General features: G+C 42.3%; 1 protein-coding gene across 5 annotated transcripts in view; it reads right to left on the bottom strand.

Moving 5' to 3' along the window:
• The window catches only part of nrp1a (neuropilin 1a), a 174592-nt gene that overhangs the window by 27553 nt on the left and 124133 nt on the right, over positions 1-22906 (bottom strand). For 3 of the 5 annotated variants that reach the window (XM_048617075.1, XM_048617056.1, XM_048617051.1), the window contains exons 8-11: positions 20001-20145; positions 11697-12028; positions 8427-8571; positions 2587-2679 (exon numbers count right to left, since the gene is read on the bottom strand). In XM_048617075.1, the coding sequence (XP_048473032.1) occupies positions 2587-2679; positions 8427-8571; positions 11697-12028; positions 20001-20145 (715 nt within the window). The remainder of the gene's footprint in view (positions 1-2586; positions 2680-8426; positions 8572-11696; positions 12029-20000; positions 20146-22906) is intronic. The other 2 variants (XM_048617070.1, XM_048617063.1) reach the window with 1 other exon arrangement.

The following is a 22906-nucleotide window of genomic DNA, read 5'->3' as shown; positions in this document are numbered from 1 at the left end:
TGCAGCGAGGATGGTAGGGAGGTGCTCTTCTGGGAATTCAAAATGTACTTTTTAGAACCCGTAGAAACATTATTTATTGCATTGGATTAGGTAAGAAGACCAAAGAAAAGGGAACATCTTTTAAATGCCTCCTGCTTCTTTGTTTTGCTGTTTACTTTAATACAAAGTTGGGGATAGATATTTCCAATGTTCTGTACACACGTGTAGAATAATTGCAAAACTCTTATTAGGGGCAAAAATGTCAACAGGTCACTCGCACATGATACAAAATAGCAGTTTCTCAGAGATTTCCATCTCCTACAAATATCAGCGATCCCACTGAAGAATTTTAAAATGCTCCCTTTGTTATAAAGCCTTCTGTTAGAAAGAATTGATAAGAAATTTTTAAAGTGCTGGGCCTTCTCAAGCAAAACAGTAACAGTAATATATCAAAACAAGATATATTGTTTGAATATATCTGCATAAAGAGGAATATTTATTGAACATCGGATTGCTCTGCAGTTCACTGGAGATTATTTACCTGTAAAGCTGCCACAATAATGCCAATAAGCAGCTTCAATGGCTGGCTCTGGCTCTCACACAATACTGTTGTAAACTGTCAGCTTACCAACAATACAACAGCAACACTATACCTTCAAAACTGCAGTGCTAAATAAAAATAAGTCCACCTCAGTTACTGCCAACCTGCATTTCACAGATGAAAACAATTTTTAATTCAAGAGCAGGAAAACCACATAAATAAAGCTGGTGCTTATCGACAAGAAGGGGGACCATTGGCTGGTTTGGAGAGACCACTGAAGGAGAAAAAAAAACAGATCAGCCAGGGTTCTCACTCCTGATTTTCATCCACAAACCGCCAGCTTTTCTTTAAAAACCTGTCCGTACCCGACAGTAATAAAACAAAGACAACTTGCAGTTGTCATTCTGTAAATTCTGGAAACAGGGTACAGCCCAAGGCAACTGTAACCATGACAGATAAGATGAAAGTCTTAAAAGTTAACACATATCCTCAGCAGAGGCAAAAGCTTGGATATGGAAAAAGAACGATCTTGTTGGTGTTAGTTAAGCTCCATGGTCCTTACTAGCTGATCCAAATCGAGATTACTTGTTGCCACAGTGGCTCAGTGGAGGGTGGCAATTAACACTGCTGCCTCACAGCACCAGGAACCTGGGTTCGATTCCACCCTCGGGTGACTCTCTGTGTGGAGTATGCACATTCTCCCCGTGTCTGTGCAGGCTCCCTCTGGGTTCATGGCTTCCTCCCACAGTCCAAAGACGTGCAAGTTAGGTGGACTGACTATGCTAAATTGCCCCATAGTGTCCGGAAATGTGTAGGCTAGGTGGGTTAGCCATGGGAAATGCAGGATTGCAGGCATAGGTTGGGGGTGGGTCTGGATGGGATGTTCTTGGGAGGGTTGGAATGGGCTGATTGGCCTGCGCCTGCACCAGGGATACTATGATATCCCGAACTGGCCTTGAGAAGGAGGGCATGGTGGCTCAGTGGTTAGCACTGCTGCCTCATAGTACCAGGGACCCAGGTTCAAATCTACCCTTGGGTGACTGTCTGTGTGGAGTTTGCACATTCTCCTTGTTTCCGCTGGGTGCTCTGGTCTCCTCCCACAGTCCAAAGATATGCAAGCTAAGATTGGCCATGCTAAATTGCACATAATATTCAGGGACGTGTAGGTTAGGTGTGTGAGCCATAGGAAATGCAGGGTTATAGGAATATGGTAATGGACGGGTCTGGGTGGATAGTCTTTGGAGGGTCAGTGTGGACTTGTTGGGCTGAATGGCCTGTTTCCACATTGTAGGGATTCTAAGAAGTTGTTGCTGTGCTGCTGAAGCTCTGTAGTCTGTCACTGCAAATTAGTGTGGGATTATTCTACAACTCTTACATTTCAAAGGAGCTTATGATTTGATGTGGAGGTGGGGAGTTTTGCTGTGGGGAAGCAGGTGGGATTGGGTGTGGGTTGTGGGAGTATTCATTGTCTGACTGGAAGCCAAGTCTTTCACTCAGACTGACCTCTGGCTGGGGATCTCCCACTGATGCCACACACACACAGGCACAGAGGTGATGGAATTAAAGCACTCCAGTGTGTGACGAATCCTGACTTCCAACTTTCCCATGTGCACGCTGACCCTCCCTTGCAGCACTCCTGCCAGCTCTAAAATTTAACAGTTTCCCCAAGGAGGCTGACTGCGTAGGTTTAGAACAGAGATCTGAAACACAATGCTCCAAATGAGAATTTGGATTCATTCAGAAGTATATCCTTTCCCTGAGTGTTAACAATAATTCAAGCCATACATTGATTGTAAGCTTGCACCAAATGCTTCATTGCCAGTTTATTGCTTGTTTATTTATTCTTCCGAAGTGATGCCGTGGTTTCTAATAAGGAAGAACGTACACTGAAGGATTAGTGCCAATTAGTAGATGGAAAGTGTTGATAGCAACAGATTTGTAAGGATAAGCTGTTTATTAGTTGGATGAACCACATGTGTTTTTGAGGTTTTTGGCTCATTAACAACAGCGCACAGAGGAAGCGAGCGAGAAAGGTTACAGAGGTGGTGTGCAGAAAAGTTATGCACCTGTAAAGTCGAAGCCATCACCTGTTCCACTGTGGCAGTTCCCAAATTCTTCGTCACACTCATCTGTATCCAATGTTGGTGGGGAGGTTGGGACTGTGATTAGAAGACAAAAACATTAAGAGTTTGCAATTCTTATTTATAACTCTAAAAGTATGCGTTGTCCATCATATTTGTAAACCCGAGCAACATTGACAGGCTCTTGTGATGCAGTGGTGGTGACCCCATCTCTGGACGAAGAGGTCCAGGTTCAAGTCCTACCTGCTCCACAGATATGTAATGACATCTCTGAACTGGTTGACTAGAAATACCTGTTGGTGATGTCCTTTCTTTTGGCACAATTTTGAAAAAGAGCAGGACAGCTCTCCCCAGTGTCTTGAACAATATATACTCTTCAACAAACATCACTAAATAAGCAAATTATCTGGTCATCAGCTCGTAAAAGATAATGAGAGCGCATTGATTTAAAGGTACACTTTTCACTGTATCTCCCAAGACATATGTGACAATAAACCTACTTCTAATTCAATAAATCATTGTCTTTAATTCATGAATCATTCATTCATCCAAAAAGTGCTGTGTAAAGGAAGCAAGGGTGATTTGAGAAAAGAACTTTTTCCCCAGTGAGTGGTTAGGGCATGGAATGTACTGCCTGGAAATGTGGTAGTAGCAGGTTCAACTGAGGCATTGGATGATTACTAAGATAGTGGGGAAAGGGTAGGAGTTTGGCACGGGGTAATAGAGCCAGTGCAGTCATGATGGGCTGATTGGCCTACTTCTGCATTGTAACAATTCCGTGATCATCACAACAATGTTAGCTTACTGTGTACAAACTGCCTGGCACAGTTCCTTCATGACAATAGGGACAGCATTTACTGGCTGCTGGATGGCCTGTGCATGTGAAAGGTGCTAAATGAATGTAGATTTTTTAAAAAATTCATTTCATGGAATGTGGCATCGCTGGCTGGCCAGCAGTTCTTGCCCGTCCCTAGATGCCCTTGAGAAGGTGGTGGTGAGCTGCCTTCTTGAACCGTTTTAGTCCACCTGCTGTGGGTTAACCCACAATGCCACTAGGAAGGGAATTCCAGGATTTTGACCCAGTGACAGTGAAGGAACTGTGATATATTTCCAAGTCAGGATGGTGAGTGGCATGAGGGGAACTTGAAGATGGTGGTGTTCCCATATATCTGTTGCCCTTGTCCTTCTAGATGGAAGTGGTCGTAGGTTTGGAAGGTGCTGTCTGAGGATCTTTGGTGAATTTCTGCAGTGCATCTTGTAGATAGTACACACTGCTGCTACTGAGTGTCGGTGGTGGAGGGAGTGGATGCTTGTGGATGTGGTGCCAATCAAGTGTGCTGCTTTGTCCTGGATGGTGTCAAGCTTCTTCAGTGTTGTTGGGGCTGTACTCATCCAGGCAAGTGGGGAGTATTCCATCACACTCCTGACTTGTGCCTTGTGGACATGGTTTGAGGCATCAGGAGGTGAGTTACTTGCCACAGTATTCCCAACTTCTGACCTGCTCTTGTAACCATTGCATTTATACGGTGAGTCCAGTTGAGTTTCTGATCAATAATAACTCCCAGGATGTTGATAGTGGGAGATTCAGTGATGGTAACACCATTGAATGTCAAGGGGCAATGGTTAGATTGTCTCTTATTGGTGATGGTCATAGCCTGGCATTTGTGTGGCACGAATGTTACTTGCCATTTGTCAGCCCAAGCCTGGATTTTGTTTAGATCTTGTTGCATGTGAACATGGACTGCTTCAGTGCCTGAGGAGTTGTGAACGGTACTGACCATTGTGTAATCATTGGCGAACATCCCCACTTCTGACCTTATGATGGAGGGAAGGTCATTGATGAAGCAGCTGAACATGGTTGGGCCAAGGACACTACCCTGAGGAACTCCTGCAGAGATGTCCTGGAGCTGAGAACACTGACTTCCAACAACCACGACCATTTTCCTATGTGTCAGGTATGACTCTAACCACTGAAGAGTTTGCCTCCGATACCCATTGATTCCAGTTTTGCTAGGGCTCCTTGATGCCACACTCGGTCAAATGTAGCCTTGATATCAAGGGCTGTCATTCTTCTGGAATTCAGCTCTTTTGTCCATGTTTGAACCAAGGCTGTAATGAGGTCAGGAGCTGAGTGGTCCTGGCGGAATCCAAATGGGCATCACTGAGCAGGTTATTGCTGAGCAGGTGCTGCTTAATAGCACTGTTGATGACACCTTCCATCACTTTACTGATGATCAAGAGTAGACTGATGGGGCGGTAATTGGCCGGGTTGGAATTGTCCTATACTTGGGCAATTTTCCACATTGTCCGGTAGATACCAGTGTTGTAACTGTACTGGAACAGCTTGGCTAGGGGAGCAGCAAGTTCTGGAGCACAAGTCTTCAGTACTACTGCCGGAATGTTGTTAGGGCCCATAGTCTTTGCAGTAATCAGTGCCTCCAACCTTTTCTTGATATTATGTGGCGTGAATCGAATTGGCTGAAGACTGGTATCTATAACGCTGGGGACTACTGGAGGAGGCCGAGATAGATCATCGACTTGGCACTTCTGGCTGAAGATTGTAGCAAAAGCTTCAGCCTTATTTTTTGTACTATGTGCTGGGCTCTTCCATCATTGAGGATGGGGATATTTGTGGAGCCTCCTCCTCCTCTTTCATTTGAATTGAAGATCCTGACTCACACTTGGCTGAGATCAGCTGATTCACCGGAGATCATATATGGGACTCTCCCAAGTCTCCATGGTACAAATAAATCACTGGATAAACTCACTAAGCTGTCAGTACAGCTTCCGTGGGTCTTTTTTTCATTAATACTTTCAGTCAGGGTGGTCACCCGAATGTCCCCAAGTCTTAAGCAAATATGTTGTGTGTAAACTTGCTTTCCATTCAGAATTTCATTTCACTGAAGTGCTTGGTATTTACCAGAATATAAATCTACTGAGGTGGCGTTGGTTCGGAGCAAGAAAACAGCACAGAATATTTGCAGTGTTTACGGATGGATTGGTATAATAGACTGTGCAGCTGAGCAGATAGATTTGACTGTTGAGGGTTAAATTATACCTGCCTGCTGAAATCAGAAATATGTTAACATGCTTTACCGTTCATAAGATTTTAGTGGAATTCACCATATGGTAAACAGATAGAGTAAATGCACTGATATCCTACTGTTATTTTACTGTTTAATGTTTTCATAATTGCCGGTGTTAATATGCTCATTAAATAGGCCAACGAACTGTGCCTGGATGACAGTCACACTATTTTCCCCAACGGACTACACTGCAACTAAACTCTCTGACACTGTTTCACTTGAGTAGGTCTCTAAAGAAAAGGATCCTCAAGTGGTTTGAATTACACAATTATTCCAGCGATGCACAGCTCGGTAGAGTGAGCAGTAGAACTAAGGACATACCTCACGTAGCAGTGCGTTCTGATAGCTGATGAGGTTTGAAATGGGGAATTGATTGGTAAAATGCTGTGGATTTTACAATGCAGTATCTACACCATTGGTGTTGAACCATTAGTGAAGTGGCTGCACCTGTCTGTCAAAATGTCCACTGAAGAGGCGCCAAACTCTCTGGTGCTGAATTCAATTGAATTAGCTTTATTGTCACATGTACTCACATGAGTACAGTGAAAGGTTTATAAGTCGCCTCTTACAGCACCATCTTAGGTACAGATTCTTCAGAACAAGTTCTGATCCACTTTTATTGTTTTCTAATAGAATCATACTGCATTTTAGCGAATCATGAAATGCTGACAGCTAGAATAACAATACCCGAGTTTAACTATTTTTGGCTCATTACTACCACTCTAGAATTACTTTTAACATTCAAGGGGCTCCAATTTAAATGACTGCCTGATTGAAGTTGCTGATAAGACCAATGTTGGGATGTTCAATTCTAAAAGATGATAATAAGTATAAACTGGACCATTATAACGGCACAGGACAAACACATCGCTACAGATCCTGAGGACTCCCAGCCCTACCCACTGCCACTCCTCTAACCTGTCCCTCACATAGAACAGCATAAAAACACATTTGGAATTGAATCTGCATCCTATATTCTAATCTTTAAACATGTGGAAAACATTTGGGCAATTGTGGGTTGCAAATCCCGAGTCTTGCACTGACTTAACACTGTTTTCTATTGGGAATTTTGATTATACATTTTTACACTCCTGCTTTTACTTCAAATGAATTTACAAGGAAATGCACAATTTACTTATATAGTTCAGTGATATACAATGCACCCAGTATGGCACACAACTCCTCATTTAAATAAGATCTTAGAGACATGAAGCTGGAGTGAAGATTCACGATAACATTAACATAAATTAAAGTTTAAGAAGTAAAAGAAGTAAGACCATACAGGGCCTTTTGTGGCTTCAGGAAGTCCCAAGTTTCTTTATAACCAGATACAAACTTCTGCAATGCTGTCATAGTTTTAAGATCAAAACTGCAGCAGCTACCTGATGAAACCAATGACCGGATAAGTTGGTGATGTTCACTTAAGAATTAATCTTGACCAGGTCACTGAGAGAACCTCCCTGTTCTTTTTTGAATAGAGCAGTATAAACATCTATATCTACCTGAAAAGCTAGTCATAGCCTCACTTTAAGTTCTCATTCTAAAGATAGCACCTCTGACTGTGCTCCACTTCTTCAGCGCTACAGTGCACTGACTTGTCAGCCTAATATTGTTTGTTTATGACTGGATTGAGACTTGAAACTGCAGCTTCTGACTCAGGGGTGAGAATGCTATCGCTAAGCCAAGGCTGGCACGATCAAAATAGCTATAAGGGAAGATTACGGTCATCAGAGAAGGTGAAAGGAGATTTTTAAAAAGATTTTCAGAATTTGGAAAGGTTTTAGCAAAATTGTAAAACATTATTTTTGCTGTTGGCCAAAGTGTACTGAGGGGACAAGATCATTAGCAGAAGAATAAACTGTGATGTCAAAGTCTCAGTATCTAATTTTGATTGTGAATGAATAGAATTATGCCATTCATATTTCTTAGTCAATAATAGGAACTGGAAGCAAAAGACATAAGATAAACATTGATATGTTTTGAATACTCATGTTGTTATCTTTAGAAACTTCGGGTCAAATATCCGGGTTTGTGAGCACAACAACCTGTGGTTAAACCTATTGTCATCGTGTAGTCCAGTGAGGTAAGCAATTAGAATAACTACTATAATTAACTTGAACAGACTGACACTAATGTTGAAACTGCATCCATAGGAATTTCATACAAAATTCATTAACATTTTTGTAAGTTCATGTTGCATAAGGACAATGTTATCTGATAAGTGGGGTCACACACAAAGAAAATAGCAATCGTGTTTGGCTTTACAGTCAAAATACCAACATACTTTCATCAATGTTTGATATATTACATCTTCTAGTGCAAATGGGAATTTTTTCTAAAATTGTGTCATTGTTGTAAATGATTGCAGCAGTAAAAAAGGCAAAAATATTACATATGTATCAGGCACTGCTTTTCAAATACCCCTATTTGTACAGTTTATACAAGCTTTCGAACATCAATATTCTAACCATTAACATAAATCTACTGAACCATATATCCTCCAAGCAAACTCCTGTACAACCAATGGAACACCTGCACTAATGAATGATGAAGGTAGATTACAAATTGCCAGCCCTTACTGACACACAAAAGAAGTAAATGAAGATTTAACTGTGAATGGGACTTTCAATTTCAAGCATTTCATCTTGTTTCAATCCTCCAGCCCACCCCTAAGGGCAGATACTGTTGATGGATACACCAAGCAATCAAGTCATGGAGAATTTTTAAAAGTCTTGGTACCTTCAATATCACAGCCCAGCAGCTCCATACGTAGTCCTAGCCCAGCTGCCGATGCTCGCTCAGGGTAGATACGAATGTATCTTGTTAACAATGGTTCAAATTTCCGAATTTCTGGTGTATCATAGTTGGTATTTCCTTCAAATGTCTAGACAATATGAAAAGAAATACACAGACATTAGCTGAATCCATTAACAGAAACACACACCAGAGATAAAATCTGCTCATTTCTCAGACAAAAATATGAGCTGCATCGGTATTATCTGCATTACATTTTCATAACTTAGCAGCATGTGTGATTACAATGTTGCTCCCAATTTTCAAAAATTGACAGTTTGAATATAAATCTGGAATTACGTACAATAGATGTTGAAATTGTTCAATGAATTTTATGCGATTTGACAAGGAAACCAACATAAATTGAAAAATAAGTACTGACACACAGTGGAAAAGCCACACATCAAGTGGTGATCTTTTCCTGTGTCATTTCTTAACAATAACTGTAAATCAACAGATGTGGTCCCAGCGATTTCACACAGTTTGGACCCAGACCCGAAACCTTAACTCGGATGTCTCTCCAAAAATGCTGCCAGACCTTCTGAGCTTTTCCAGCAATTTCTGTTTTTGTTTCTGATTTATAGCATCCACAATTCTTTCAGTTTTTATTTGATATATACCAATTTCTATCCTTATTTAAGAAAACTTTCCATGATTCAATAAATTGCCAGAAAAAAGTAAACAAGAGATATTTTCACATTACAGTGAATTTGGTAGACTATCATGCCTAATATTTATAATATGGTATAAATTTTGTTTAAACTGTCATTTTTTTATTACATTCTTGGGCGATATTAGGTTATTGCAACTTCTGACTGAAGTTTACACACCTGTCCTGCAACTATTTCTCTTGTGTCATTTTCTCAAGCATTCCCTAAACATCAGTACTACCTCGAGGAAGAGTATTTTATTGTCATTCCCTTTGACAACTATTGCAGTAATATGCAAGAGTCAACCTGTGAGGCACTGAAAACTGCTCACATGCATAAGAACAAAATAAACCATACCATTTTCCTGTCACTCCAGGTCCTATTCTACCCTGATGTGGAGGTGCTGGTGTTGGACTGGGATAAGACCATAACACCATAAGACCATAAGACATAGGAGCGGAAATTAGGCCATTCAGCCCATTGAGTCTTCTCCACCATTCAATCATGGCTGATAAGTATCTCAACCCCATTCTCCCGCTTTCTCGCTGTAACCCTTGATCACCTTTGACAATCAAGAACCTATCTACCTCCTTCTTAAATATACTCAATGACCTGGCCTCCACAGTCTTCTGTGGCAGTGAATTCCATAGATTCACTACTCTCTGGCTGAAGGATAGACAAAGTGAAAAGACACACAACATCAGGTTACAGTCCAACAGGTTTATTTGAAATCACAAGCAGTCGAAACGTTGCCCCTTTGTCTGGTGAACTATGTCTGCTGTGTACGTGGTGGTGGTGTTCCCACATGTGACAGTAAATCACCAAACCTTAAACAGACCATCATTTGCAGCAAACTACCCAACCTTCAGGTCAACATCGATCACAACACCACACAACCCTGCCAGGGCAGCCTCTGCAAGACATGCCAGATCACTGACATGGACACTACCAACACACGTGGGAACATCACCCACCACAGACATGGCAGTTACTCATGTAACTTGGCCAATGTTGTCTATCTCATACACTGCAGGCAAGGATGCCCTGAGGCATGGTATATCAACAAGACCATGCAGACACTATGACAACGGATGAATGGACACTGCGCAACAATCGCCAGACAGGAATGTTCCCTCTCAGTCAGGGAACACTTCAGCGGTCAAGGACATTCAGCCTCCAATCTTTGGGTAAGTGTCCTCCAAGGTGGCCTTCGAGATACACAACAAAACAGAATCGCCGAGCAGAAACTGATAGCCAATTCTGTACTCATGAAAACAGCCTTAACTGTGATCTTGGGTTCATGTCACATTACATGTAACCGCACCATAGTGTTCTGAATCTGTAAAATTTTTCTTACTGTCCTGTTTTGACACCATTACCTGATAATTTGTTATGATCTCTCTACCTTAATTAGGTTGTACAGGTTTGGATTACATGCTACTTTGGTTAAACCCGCAGCATGCGACTTTTATACCTATCATGACATTCCAGCCATTTGGTTTGTCTCCAACATCACCTTATTTTTAATGTTTTGTAATTATCTCTCTGCCTTAATTAATTGGATTACAGGTCATCCCTTCACTTTTTATTCAGCTGTTGACACTTTACTCACACTGTCTGACACTTTTGTTCACCTGCAGAGACTTAATGTTCAACTTCTCAACACTCCACTCACACCATTCATATGATCTTTTGATCTCTCTGCTATAAAGTCTGTGCCTGTGTGCCTCTCTGCACTTCACCCGACAAAGGGGCAGCGCTTCGAAAGATTGTGATTTCAAATTTACCTGTTGGACTGTAACCTGGTGTCATGTGACTTCTGACCTACTCCACCCGAAAATCCGAATTGATACAGAGTCTTCTGTTTTACTAAAGAAGCATTTTGCATTTTCAGGTGTAATGCAAAGAACAAAGTGCTGTCTTTCTGTGGTAACGATGTTCTGTTGTAGAAAAGAGACTAATATATACTGACTGGGAAGAGAAAAGGACAGTAATTCTTTATAATGTAAAAATGTTCACCATTTTATATATTGGAAACATGGCAAATGTGACACAAGACTCTTGACATAGTGTGGCATATTGTGTCTTTGTGTATTGTATAGTGTGTCTTTATTGTAAAAGCACTTGGGATGGCACAGCGGCTCAGTGGTTAGCACTGCTGCCTTAAAGCACCAGGGACCCGGGTTTGATCCCAGCCTTGGGCAACTGCCTGTGTGGAGTTTACACATTCTCCCGGTGTCTGCGTGGGTTTCCTCTGGGTGCTCCAGTTTCCTCCCACAGTCCAAAGATGTGTAGGTTAGGTGGATTAATGTCTAGAGATGTGCAGGCCAGGTGGTTTGGCCATGGGAAATGTAGGGTTAGGGTAGGCGAGGGGGGTGGTGGGTCTGGATGGGATGATCTTTGAATAGTTGGTGTGAACTCAATGGGCCAACTGGGTTGCTGCTGTACTCTAAGAATTCTATGTTTATTTTTGTGGCAGCATGATGGCACTCTTTAGAATTCAGTGTCTTGCTTCGACTTCTAAAAGACATATTTGTGTCTAAAACTGTGATCCCAGTTTACTTACCTTTGGTTTGGAGCTGCCAGGATTTGTTACCAACTTCCAGTCTGATCCATTTGTGCTGTAGCCGAGCTTGAACTTCCGCATGAATACCTTATTGTCCCTCAGCTTGACACCCTGAATGATCAAGCTGCGCACCTCTTTCTCCACTCCCAGGTCTATCTCGATCCATTCGTTATTGTAAGATGGAAGGCTCTGTTTTAGTGCCCAGCCAGCTCGGCTGGTGAGGAGCCGCGCGTGTTCAGGCCCCCAGTATCGGTCCATGGAGGATGAGGCAGTGATCTGGTTATCAGAGATCAGTCCTGAGACCATTCCTAGCATTCCAGAGCAGGGGTAATCTGCAAGACAAAAATAATCAGTTATCAGAGAGCGATAAGGTAAAATTTTACTATGAAGGTACACTTAGGTATAAACCCAGTATGAAAAATTATGACAAAATAAATATCAAATATTAAACTGAAGCTGAGTGCAAACCTATTAGCAAGGAGAGGAATGACCAATGCAGCTACAAAATTCTGTGACACTTCCTACCAGTTGAATGCCAAATATCAATCTCATTGTAATAATTGGGCGATTGTGTGATTCAGTGAAGAACAAGGCCCTTTAGCCCATCATGCCTGCCCTGGCTCGATGATCCGGTCCAGCTGTATTATCTAGTGCCAATCTCCTGCCTTTCACCATATTCCTGCACTTCATGGCTATCCAAAAAAAAAGTCTAATGCCCTCTTGAACGCCTCAACTGAACCTGCCTCCACCACATTTCCAGGAACTGCATTTCATAGTCTAACAACTCACTGTGTGAAAAACATTTTTCTCAACATCACCCTTGCTTTGTTTGCATATCATGTTAAATCTATGCCCTCTTGTTTTTGTTTCTTTTATAAATGGAAACAGCTTCACCTACACACTCTGTTCAGCCTGCTCACATGTAATAGTGGTTAAGAAATAGTCACAGCAAGTATGTTATTTTTATTTTCTTAAAGGCATCTCATCCTTCATTCTATTCTGCTCGTGGCTAATTTGTTTAACTTAGATGATTTTTTGCATAAACACTGACTAATTCACAGCACATCTCAATTACTCAGGCATGCTGGCTGAGGTCTCTTTTGTTATCTTTTGAGAATGAGCAGATTCCAATAACAACCCAAGGATTCCAATAACAACAAATGTAATACCCTCCTATCTCCTCACTGTTTAAGGCCCCAAACAGGTAGAGCAGCCATTTACTTGTACTTCTATCAACTTAATCTATTGTATTCACTGTTCACAAGGGGTCTTCATTACACTGGGGAGACCAAATGCAGATTATGTGACCTCTTTGACAGATACGTCAAATCAATTGGTAAGCATGATCTGAGCCTCCGGTTGCTAGCCATTTAAACTCACCACTTTGCTCTCTCTCTCTCTCTCTCTCACTCACACACACACACTTCTCTAACCTAGGCCTGTTGCAGTGAAATTCAATACAAGTTTGAGTAAAGCCACCTCATCTTCCAATTAGACGCTTTGCATAGCCTTCTTGACTCAACATTGAGTTCAGCAATTTGAGACAATGAATCCTCTCCCTGAAATTGATGATTTATTTTGTCACGTGGAGAACTTCATTTTTTTGCTTTTGCTTTCAGACAAAGTTTTTAATTATTCACACACAGTAATGTTTTGTTTTTCTGCAACTACCATTACCACTTCCTATGGCCGTTTGTTTCACAACGTCACATCACTTAATATCTCTCAGCCTCTATCCTGTCCGAGGCCTTCCCTACTGTTTCTCTTGCCCTTCACAACAGTATTAAACATATGACCAGAGGAGTTCAAAGTTGGAGTAGGCCACTTGGGTCCCTCAAGCCTGCTCCACCATTCAATAAGATCACAACTGACCTGACCATTCAACATTCCTAGCCCTGATTAAATTTTCACACCCTTCGCATTCAAACTGATCATATTGTTACCTTCCTTCAGCTTTTATAAAGACTTACATGTGACTCGAAATATTAACTCTGTTTCTCTCATCACAGATGCTGTCAGACCTGCAGTGCATTTCTAACATTTTCTGTTTGCATTCCAATGATAACACGTTGTTAACAGAAGAGATGCCTTATTATCTGGAGCTGTTTAAATGATTGATTACATTGGAGCTTTGCAATATAAATGGTAATTCATTATACGTCAATTATATCTAAGCCCTTTTGTAGGTATTTTTAGAATTATATATAGTTTTATCACAAACTCACAAAATATTATGAGCTGTTCTGCTAATTAACGAGGCTGTATTGAAGAGTGACCATTGATCGCATGTCAGATGTGAAAATGAGAGTAATTGTTGCTTGCAGGGCTTCAGTGGAGTCTTGTCTGAGCTCCTTGTCAGAACAGTATTCTTCACAAGTTTTACATCCATGCAAACAATCCAGCAAGGTGGGGGGAATGATTTAATGAACACTGGACTCAGCAAAATATTAAGGCCAGTCTTTTTCCACTTAATTTAACATTTAACGTTTAACGTTCTGAATGGCATCAATTGGGTGGAACGGGAATCCTGCCCCCTCGGTCAGGAGGAAATCCGGCACAGACAGCTGATAGCCATCTGATTGGCTGGCAGCTCTGTAGGGTGTGGAAGCTGCTATCAGAGTGGTATATCCACTGCCGGAACTGCAAGCCAAGGCACCAGTCTAGGTGCTTGGTAGATATAGGGTCTTGCAGTGTGGACAGGGAGGGAGGCCTGGGCAGGAAGTGGTTGGTGGTGAGGGAAAGTATGGGCCATGATGATAAGACCAGGTAGAGAGAGATAGTACCATGGAGAGGGTTGGAATAGGGGCAATGTTGGGGGTATTTTCCATTCTGAAATCAGGATGATCTACCAGGCTTACCCACCATCCCTGAACTCCTCCTGCCAATCAAAGCATTGTGCCCTGGTGCGAAATGCTCATTAAGTGGCTAATAGTCGGTATTTTGGGTAATGGCTGTGTATACACATTATTTGAAGTACATCATTACAACAAGAAGATCTATCATTGTGCACAAGGTTGTCAGGTCCATAAGGAAATGGCTAAAGATTCAAACATTTCTGTTTGTTTTTTATTTACTCATGGGATGTGGAAATCGCTGGCTGGGTCAGCATTTATTACCCATTCCTAGTTGCCCTTGAGAAAGGTGAGCTGCCTTCTTGAACCACTGCAGGCTGTATCCTGTACGTAGACCCACAATGCTGTTAGGGAGTAAGTTCCAGGATTTTGACCCAATATACTGAAGAAATGGTGATATGTCTCCAGGTCAGGATGGTGTGGCTTGGAGAGGAACTTCTAGACAGTTGTGTTCCCATGGGTCTGCTTCCCTTATCTTTCTAGATGGAAGTGGTTGTGGGTTAGAAGGTTTGGATTCTCTCTTGTTGGTGATGGTCATTACCTCACACTCATGTGGTATGAAACTCAATCACCACTTGTCAGCACAAGCCTGAATATTGCAGCATTTGAACATGGACTAATTCAGTATCTGAGGAGTTGTGAATGGTGCTGAACATTGTGCAATCATTGGTGAGCATCCCCACTTCTGAGCTTATAATGGAGGGAAGGTCATTGATGAAGCAACTGAAAATGGTTGGACCTAGAATACTATCCTGAGGACCTCCTGCAGAGATGTCTTGGAGTTGAGATGACTGACTTGCAACAACTGCAGCATCGCTTTTTTGTGCTCGATATGACTCCAACAGCAAAATGTTTCAGCCCTGGTTCCCACAGAGTCTAATTTTTCTCTATCTCCTGATACCACACTTGGTCTAATGTGGCCCTGTTGTCAAAGGCAGTCACTCTCACAGTACGTTTAGAATTCAGCTCTTTTGTCCATGTTTGAACCAAGGCTGTAATGAGATCAGGAGCTGAGTGACCCTGGTGGAACCCAAACTGGCCGTCACTGAGCAGGTTATTGCTGAGTAGGTGCTGCTTGATGGCGCTGTTGATGACACCTTCCATCACTTTACTGATGATCGAGAGTAGACTGATGGGGCGGTAATTGGCCGGGTTGGATTTGTCCTGTTTTTTGTCTAGAGGACACGCCTGGACAATCTTTCACATTGTGTTGTAACTGTACTGGAGGAGCTTGGCTATGGGAGCAGCAAGTTATGGAGCACAACTCTTCAGTACTATTGCTGGAATTTTGTCAGGGCCCATAGCTTTTGCATGTGTACTGCCTCCAAATGTTTCCTGATATGGCATAGAGTGAATATAATTGGCTGAAGACTGGCACTTGTGACGCTAGGGACCTCTGGAGGAGGCTCACATCAGTAACCCTGTGAGTATCTAATAAGATTTCCAATTTCTGCCTGATAATGAGTAGCTTTACTCTGAAACCCACATGCCCCTGAAGCTGATTCAAGGTGGCTGACCCTTCAAGGATGACAACCTTGTGACAACATTTCACACGGACAATCAGTGTTACCTTTGACTTTACCTCTGCTGAGGGGAGTCATTGGGGTTGGAGTGCCCTGACCATGCTATTGCTTGTTCTATCTGGTGGAAGATCAAGAGAACTTCTAATGTCTTTACATAATCATGGTAAATCACTCTGGAATTACTTTGATTCAGTTATGAGTTGTGGGTGCTGCCAGTTGAGCTAGCATTTATTGCCAATCCCAAATTGCCCTGAGTCAGGTGGTAGACTGCCTCTTGAATTTGGGGTGTATGGACACCCATCGTGTTATTCAGGAGAAACTTGCAGGATTGGACCCAGTGACAATTAAGCAATGGCAACATTTTTCCAAGTCAGGATGGTGTGTGGTTTGAAGGGAAACCTGTAAGTTGTGGTGTTCCTGTGCATCTGCTGCCCTTCCCCTTTTAGGTGGTACACATCACAGGATCAGAAGGTGTTGTCAGAGAAGCCTTGGTGAATTTCTGCAGTGCATTTTGTAAATGGTACACACTGCCTGTACTGAGCATTGGCAGTGAATGTTGAAAGAGGTGTTGCAGAACATTACACCTTTATTTACATTTAGTAATCTGAGGCTTATTTTGACAATTCTTTCTGAATTGCAGAATTGTTTCTCTGTCAGAATTTTTTTACAAGTCTGCCAATTTCTTTGAAACTCTTTGCTCAATTTGTTATATTGGCACAGATAAGGCACAATTATAAGTGTCAGGTGGGGAAGTTATGCACCCCACCAGACTCGACAGGTTTTACCCGTGGAACTGAAGACAGAAACAGATTGAATTTTTATAGCATTTCTAACAGCCTCAGTATTTTACAAAATACTTAATGGCCAATGATGTATTATTGCTGCACAGGCCAGCTGCAATGTAGAGAAACATGGCAGCCAGTTTATGCATAGTCAGCTTTCTCAAACAACAAGGGGTAAATGTTAACTAGGACACTGGGAGAACGTTCCCCATCTGGTTGTAGATAATTCGCCACCCAATGCTCCACCAAATAACTGGTCTTAGCTGGACTGTAGTGCGAAGTTTACCAGTACATTGCACAACAACCTGTACATTGTCTAATCTTGTCAAACTCCAGCAGTGCCTTTGCATGTTTTGGGTTCAGGCTGGCAGAGTTCTATGGGTGAGATGACAATGTGTCAATGGATTACATGGGGAGACAGAGCAAGCTTCATCTTGCCAAACTGAAATTCTCCAGTTTAGTACTGCTTCCCACACCTTCTTCCCATCATACTACTGCTCCAAAGTTGCCAAGCCTCCAGAGCTGAGAGAATGAGGGGATGGTGAGGGGCAGACACTTACAAGAACAAAGAACAGCAAAGCACAGGAACAGGCCCTTCTGCCCTGCAGGTCTGCACTGACAAGACACTTTCCTAAACTAAAACCATTTTGCTTCTGTGCAGTCCTCCAGGCGATGGCCAAGTGGTGTTACCGCTAGACTTTTAATCCAGAGATCCAGGTAATGTTGTGGGGACCCAGGTTTGAATCCTGCCAAGGCAGATGGTAGGATATGAATTTGATAATAAAAAAATTCTGGAATTAAGAATCTACTGATGACCATGAAATCATTGTCAATTCTCGGAAAAACCCATCTGGTTCACTAATGTCCCTCAGGGAAGAAAACAGCCATCCTCACCCGGTCTGGCCTACATGTGTCTGCAGACCACAGCAATATAGTTGACTCTCAATTGCCCTCTGAAGTTGTATAGCAAGCCACTCAGTTGTACCAATCATTACAAAGTCTCAAAGAAATGAAACCGGACGAATCGTCTGGCATCGACCTATGGCGCCAGAAAAGACAATGGCAGAAACAGCCCTGTCGACCTTGCAAAGTCCTCCTCATTAACATCTGGGTCCTAGTGCCAAAATTGGGACAGCTGTCTCACAGACGAGTCAAGCAACAGCCTGACATAGTCATACTCACAGAATTATACCTTACAGACGATGTGCCGGGCACCACAATCACCATCCCTGGATATGTCCTGTCCCACCAGCAGGACAGACACAGCAGAGGTGACGGCACAGTGGTATACAGTTGGGAGGGTGTCGCTCTAGGAGTCCTCAACATTGACTCCGGACCCCATGAAGTCTCATGGCTTCAGGTTAAACATGGGCAAGGAAACCTCCTGTTGATTACCACACACCGTCCTCCCTTAGCTGATGAATCAGTACTCCTCAATGTTGAACAACACTTAGAGGAAGCACTGTACTGTGGGTGGGGTATTCTAATGATTCTAATGGCTTGGCAGCAGTACTACTGATCAAGCTGGTTGAGTCCTAAAGGATGCAGCTGTTAGACTGGGTCTGCAGCAGGTGGTGAGAGAACCAACAAGAGGGTAAAGCATACTTGACCCCATCCTTCCAAATCTGCCAGCTGTAGTTGCATCTGTCTATGACAATATCAGTAAGAGTGACCATTGCACAGACTTGTGGAGACGAAGTCCCGCCTTCCCATTGAGAACAACCTCCATCATGTTGTGTGGCACTATCACCGTTCTAAATGGGACAGACTTCGCACAGATCTAGCAACTTAAGACTGGGCATCCATGAGGCACTGTGGGATACTGCAAAGGCTATATACCCTGACAACATTCCACCAAGAGGACTGAAGACTTGTGCTCCAGAACCTGTCGCTCCCCTAGCCAAGCTGTTCCAGTACAGTTAAACCACTGGTATCTACCCAACAATGTGGAATATTGCCCAAGTATGTCCTGTATATAAAAAGCAGGACAAATCCAACCCAGCCAATTACTGTCCCATCAGTGTGCTGTCGATCATCAGTAAAGTGATAAAAACTGCTATCAAGCAGCATCTACTCAGAAATAACCTGCTCAGTGACACCCAGTTTGGGTTCTGCCAGGGCCACTCAGCTCCTGACCTCATTACAGCCTTGGTTCAAACATGGACAGGAGAGCTGAATTCCAGAGGTGAGGTAACAGTGACAGCCCTTGACATCAAAGCTGCATTCGACTGAGTGTGGCATCAAGGAGCCCTAGCAAAACTGGAATCAACGGGTATCAGGGGGCAAACTCTCCGGTGGTTAGAGTCATACCTGACACATAGGAAGATGGTTGTGGTTGTTGGCGGTCAGTCATCTCAACTCCAGGACACCTCTCCAGGAGTTCCTCAGGGTAGTGTCCCAGGCCCAACCATCTTCAGCTGCTTTATCAATGACCTTCCCTCCATCATAAGGTCAGAAGTGGGGATGTTTGCCAATGAGTACAGAATGTTCAGGACCATTTGCAACTCCTTAGATACTGAAGCAATCAGTTTTTTTGGGACAGGTTTCAGACCTACAGGATTGAGCAGCTCCTCTGTGACATTGTGAACCCTGGCACTGAGGAGGAAACACACCCTCCTGGAGTCATGTTTCATTGAACTTAAATTCAATTAATAACACTGGTATAAACTGTTAGTCTCATTAACAATGACTATTGCAAAAGCCCATCTGATTCAGTCAAGTCTTTCAGGAAGGGAAATCTCTAACTTCATCTAATCTGGCCTACATTTAACTCCAGCTCCACACCTCTGTGATTGATTCTTAAATGCCCTCTGAAATGGCCTCGCAAATCACTCGGTTGTCGGCAGCTCATTGCCACTTGCTCAAGGGCAACTAATGGTGGATAGTAGATGCTGGCCGAGTCAGTAACACTTACATCTTAAGAGTGAATTTTTTTTGTTCATTCGTCAGTAACTTGTTTCTGGGATTTCTAAACACAGTGAACACTGTTTCCTCCTTCAGTTGATACTCAACTGGCTAAAAATCAAGTTGGGGAAAAGATGGTTGGTATTGTAGAAAACAGTTAGTTCTTTGTAAGTATAGTTTATGGTTTGTCTGAGTGAGCAAACTATTATTAACATTCAGATTTCTCACAAGTTGATTCTTTACCTGTAATCTTGCATCCATATAGTTCAAACCGAAGTGCAACACCACCCTGCCATGTCTGTGGCCTTATGCGAACGTATCGTGTCAAGATTGTCTGAGGAAACTGCCTTAAAGCAATGTCTTTGGGATTGGTGTTGCCTTGAAATATCTGTCAACATGAAAGAGAAGATCACAGATCAGGCAAGTTGTCTATTCTTCATATTCGTTCCACTCTGCCCCACAATGACTCATGTTAAGGACGTGGCTCTAAGGGATAGTAAGATTCTAAGGGCACTTCTTTCAGCACCCAGCAACCTAGACTGTGGAGCAGTTTTTCAGTCAAACCTGTTCCCACCCGATTGTCATACTTGCCTGTAGGAGTCACATGATTATAACCAGGAGCAGGAATCCTAGCTGTCTTTGCTCCTCTCTACACCAAAACATGAAAGCCAAACTGCAGAATCCATATCACTGACCCTGGAAATTGAGAACAACAGTAGACTGTGTGCTATAAGAACTGTAATTCCATGGAGAATGTGATATGTGACAAGCACTCGATGAGAAGGATGAACCACCTATGGTTAACAATCAAATCAAAAACTAAGACAGACAAAGCTATGAAAACCAATGGTAGGCCAGAGGATTGGACCATTTTTACGAATTGTCAATGGATGATTAAAAAGCTAAGAAAAAGAGAAAAAATTGAATATGAAAATAAATCACCAAGAAATATAAAAATAAATAGCCAAGAGCTTCTAAGGGTATATAAAAGGAGTAGCTAAAGTGAGTGCAGGATCCTTGAGGGATGCAACCGTGGAATTGATAAAAGAAAATAGGGAAATGGCAAATATTTTAAACTAATATTTTACATCAGCCATCATCGTGAAATACATGACAGACATCCCAAAGATAACAGATAAACAAGCTACTAATGGGAGAAGAGATATTATAACAATCCCTATCAAGAGGAACAAAGTAGTTGACAAACTAATGGGACTGAGGACAGACAAGACACCAGGACCTGATGGCCTCATCCAAGAGTTTTAATGTAAGTGTCTGTAGAGATGGTGGAGACATTGATCAAAATATTCCAGAACTCATTGGATTCCGGGGTGGGAGGGGTTCCACCAGATTGGAAAACTGCAAATGTGATACTCTGTTCAAGAAGTGAGGGAGACAGAGTACTATTGTCTAGTTAGTTTAATATGTGTCATTAGGAAAATTCTACAGTCCATTACTAAGGGAGAAATTGCAAGATACTTAGAAAAGCTTAACACAATCAAACACAGTCAGCATGTTTTTGTGAAAAGGAAATTGTTTATTTGAATTTCTAGAAGACATTAGGTAAGGTACCACATAACAAGGTTACTGTATCTGATAGGAGCTCCAAATATTGGGGGTAATGTATTTGCATGAATTGAGGATTGGTCAACACACAGAAGATAGAGAGTCAGGATTAACGGGTTTTTTTTTCAGTTTGAAAAGACATAAGCAGTGGGGTCCCGCAAGGATCAGTCCTAGAGCCTTAATTATTTATGATGTACATTAATGACTTTGTGGAAGGTCAGAGTGACATAGAGGAATCTGGGTGTTCTTGTAAATGAAACAAAAAGGTTAATGTGCAGTTGCAGCAAGTAATCAAGGAGGTAAATTGAACTTTGGCCTTTATTGCTAGGACGTTGGAGCTTAGAAGTATGGAAGGTTTGTTACAACTGTACAGGGTGTTTTTGAAGTTGCACCTGGATTACTGTGTACAGTTCTGCTCCCTGCTTTTAAAAATAGGAAAGTATTGGTATTGGAGGCAGTTCAAAAGAGATTTACTAGGCTAATTCATAGGATGAAGGGTTTGACTTATCAAGAATGGCTAAGGAGGCTAGGTCTTTATTCATTAGAGTTTAGAAGAATGATGGGTAATCTTATTGAAACATATAAGAATCTGAGGGGCTTCAGAGGGTTGGTTTTGAGAAGATGTTTCCACTGGTGGGGGAATCTTGAACAAAGGAACATGGTTTTTGAATACGGGGACACTCGTTTAATACGGAGATCATAGATCATTGAATCCCTGCAGTGTGGAAACAGGCCGTTCGGCCCAACAAGTCCACACCGCCCTTCCGAAGAGCATCCCACCCCAGACCCCTCCCCGACATTTTCCATGTCTAACCCACCTAACCTAAATATCCCTGAGCACTATGGGCAATTTAGCATGGCCAATCCACCTAGCCTGCACATCTTTGGACTGTGGGAGGATACCAGAGCACCCGGAGGAAACCCACGCAGACACAGGCCTGAGTGTGGAATCGAACCCACTGAGCTACCGTGCCACTCTTGTGAAGGAATTTTTTCTCTCAGAGGGTAATGAATGTCTGGAATTCTCTACCCAGAGAGCTGTGGATGCCAGATCACTGCAAGTATAAATAGAGGAGGTAGATAGATATTTGAGATATCAAGGAGTTGAGGGCTATGAGGAAATGGCATTAAAGAGGAGTTGTGGCCTGTGGCAGATCAGTTATAGAATGACAGGACATGCTTCAGCAGCTGATTGGCCTATTCCTGCTCCTAGGTCTTGAGTTTTGCTATGTTTATGTGTGGCTAAAGCACTCAGGTCTCAGCAAGCAATACTTAGTGATTCCTAACTTTTAATGAGCCAGAAAATGTAGGAGCGCTACTTGTAGGCTCACTACCAACACTCTTATTCGGTGTAGTCAAATATTACCAGAAATGGGAATAAGGAACTGGATCCCCCCTGTGAATGTAAAAGTCTTCCCAAATCGGCCTAACTTTGTGAGAATCATAGTATTTTTAACTTGAGGCATTAAACAGCAACAAAGTTTAGTAGCATAGAACTTGAATATAGTTAAAAACATAGAAATGTTGCCAAAGCTTTTTGCCATCTAATCATCAGGACAAACACAAGAATGCCAAAATTCAAA

This window comes from Rhincodon typus, chromosome 2, assembly GCF_021869965.1.
Source record: "Rhincodon typus isolate 14 chromosome 2, sRhiTyp1.1, whole genome shotgun sequence".
In the NCBI taxonomy this organism is placed as follows: Eukaryota; Metazoa; Chordata; class Chondrichthyes; order Orectolobiformes; family Rhincodontidae; genus Rhincodon; species Rhincodon typus.
Note: the sequence above shows the minus strand (reverse complement) of the source record. Positions and strands in the feature narration are given on the sequence as shown.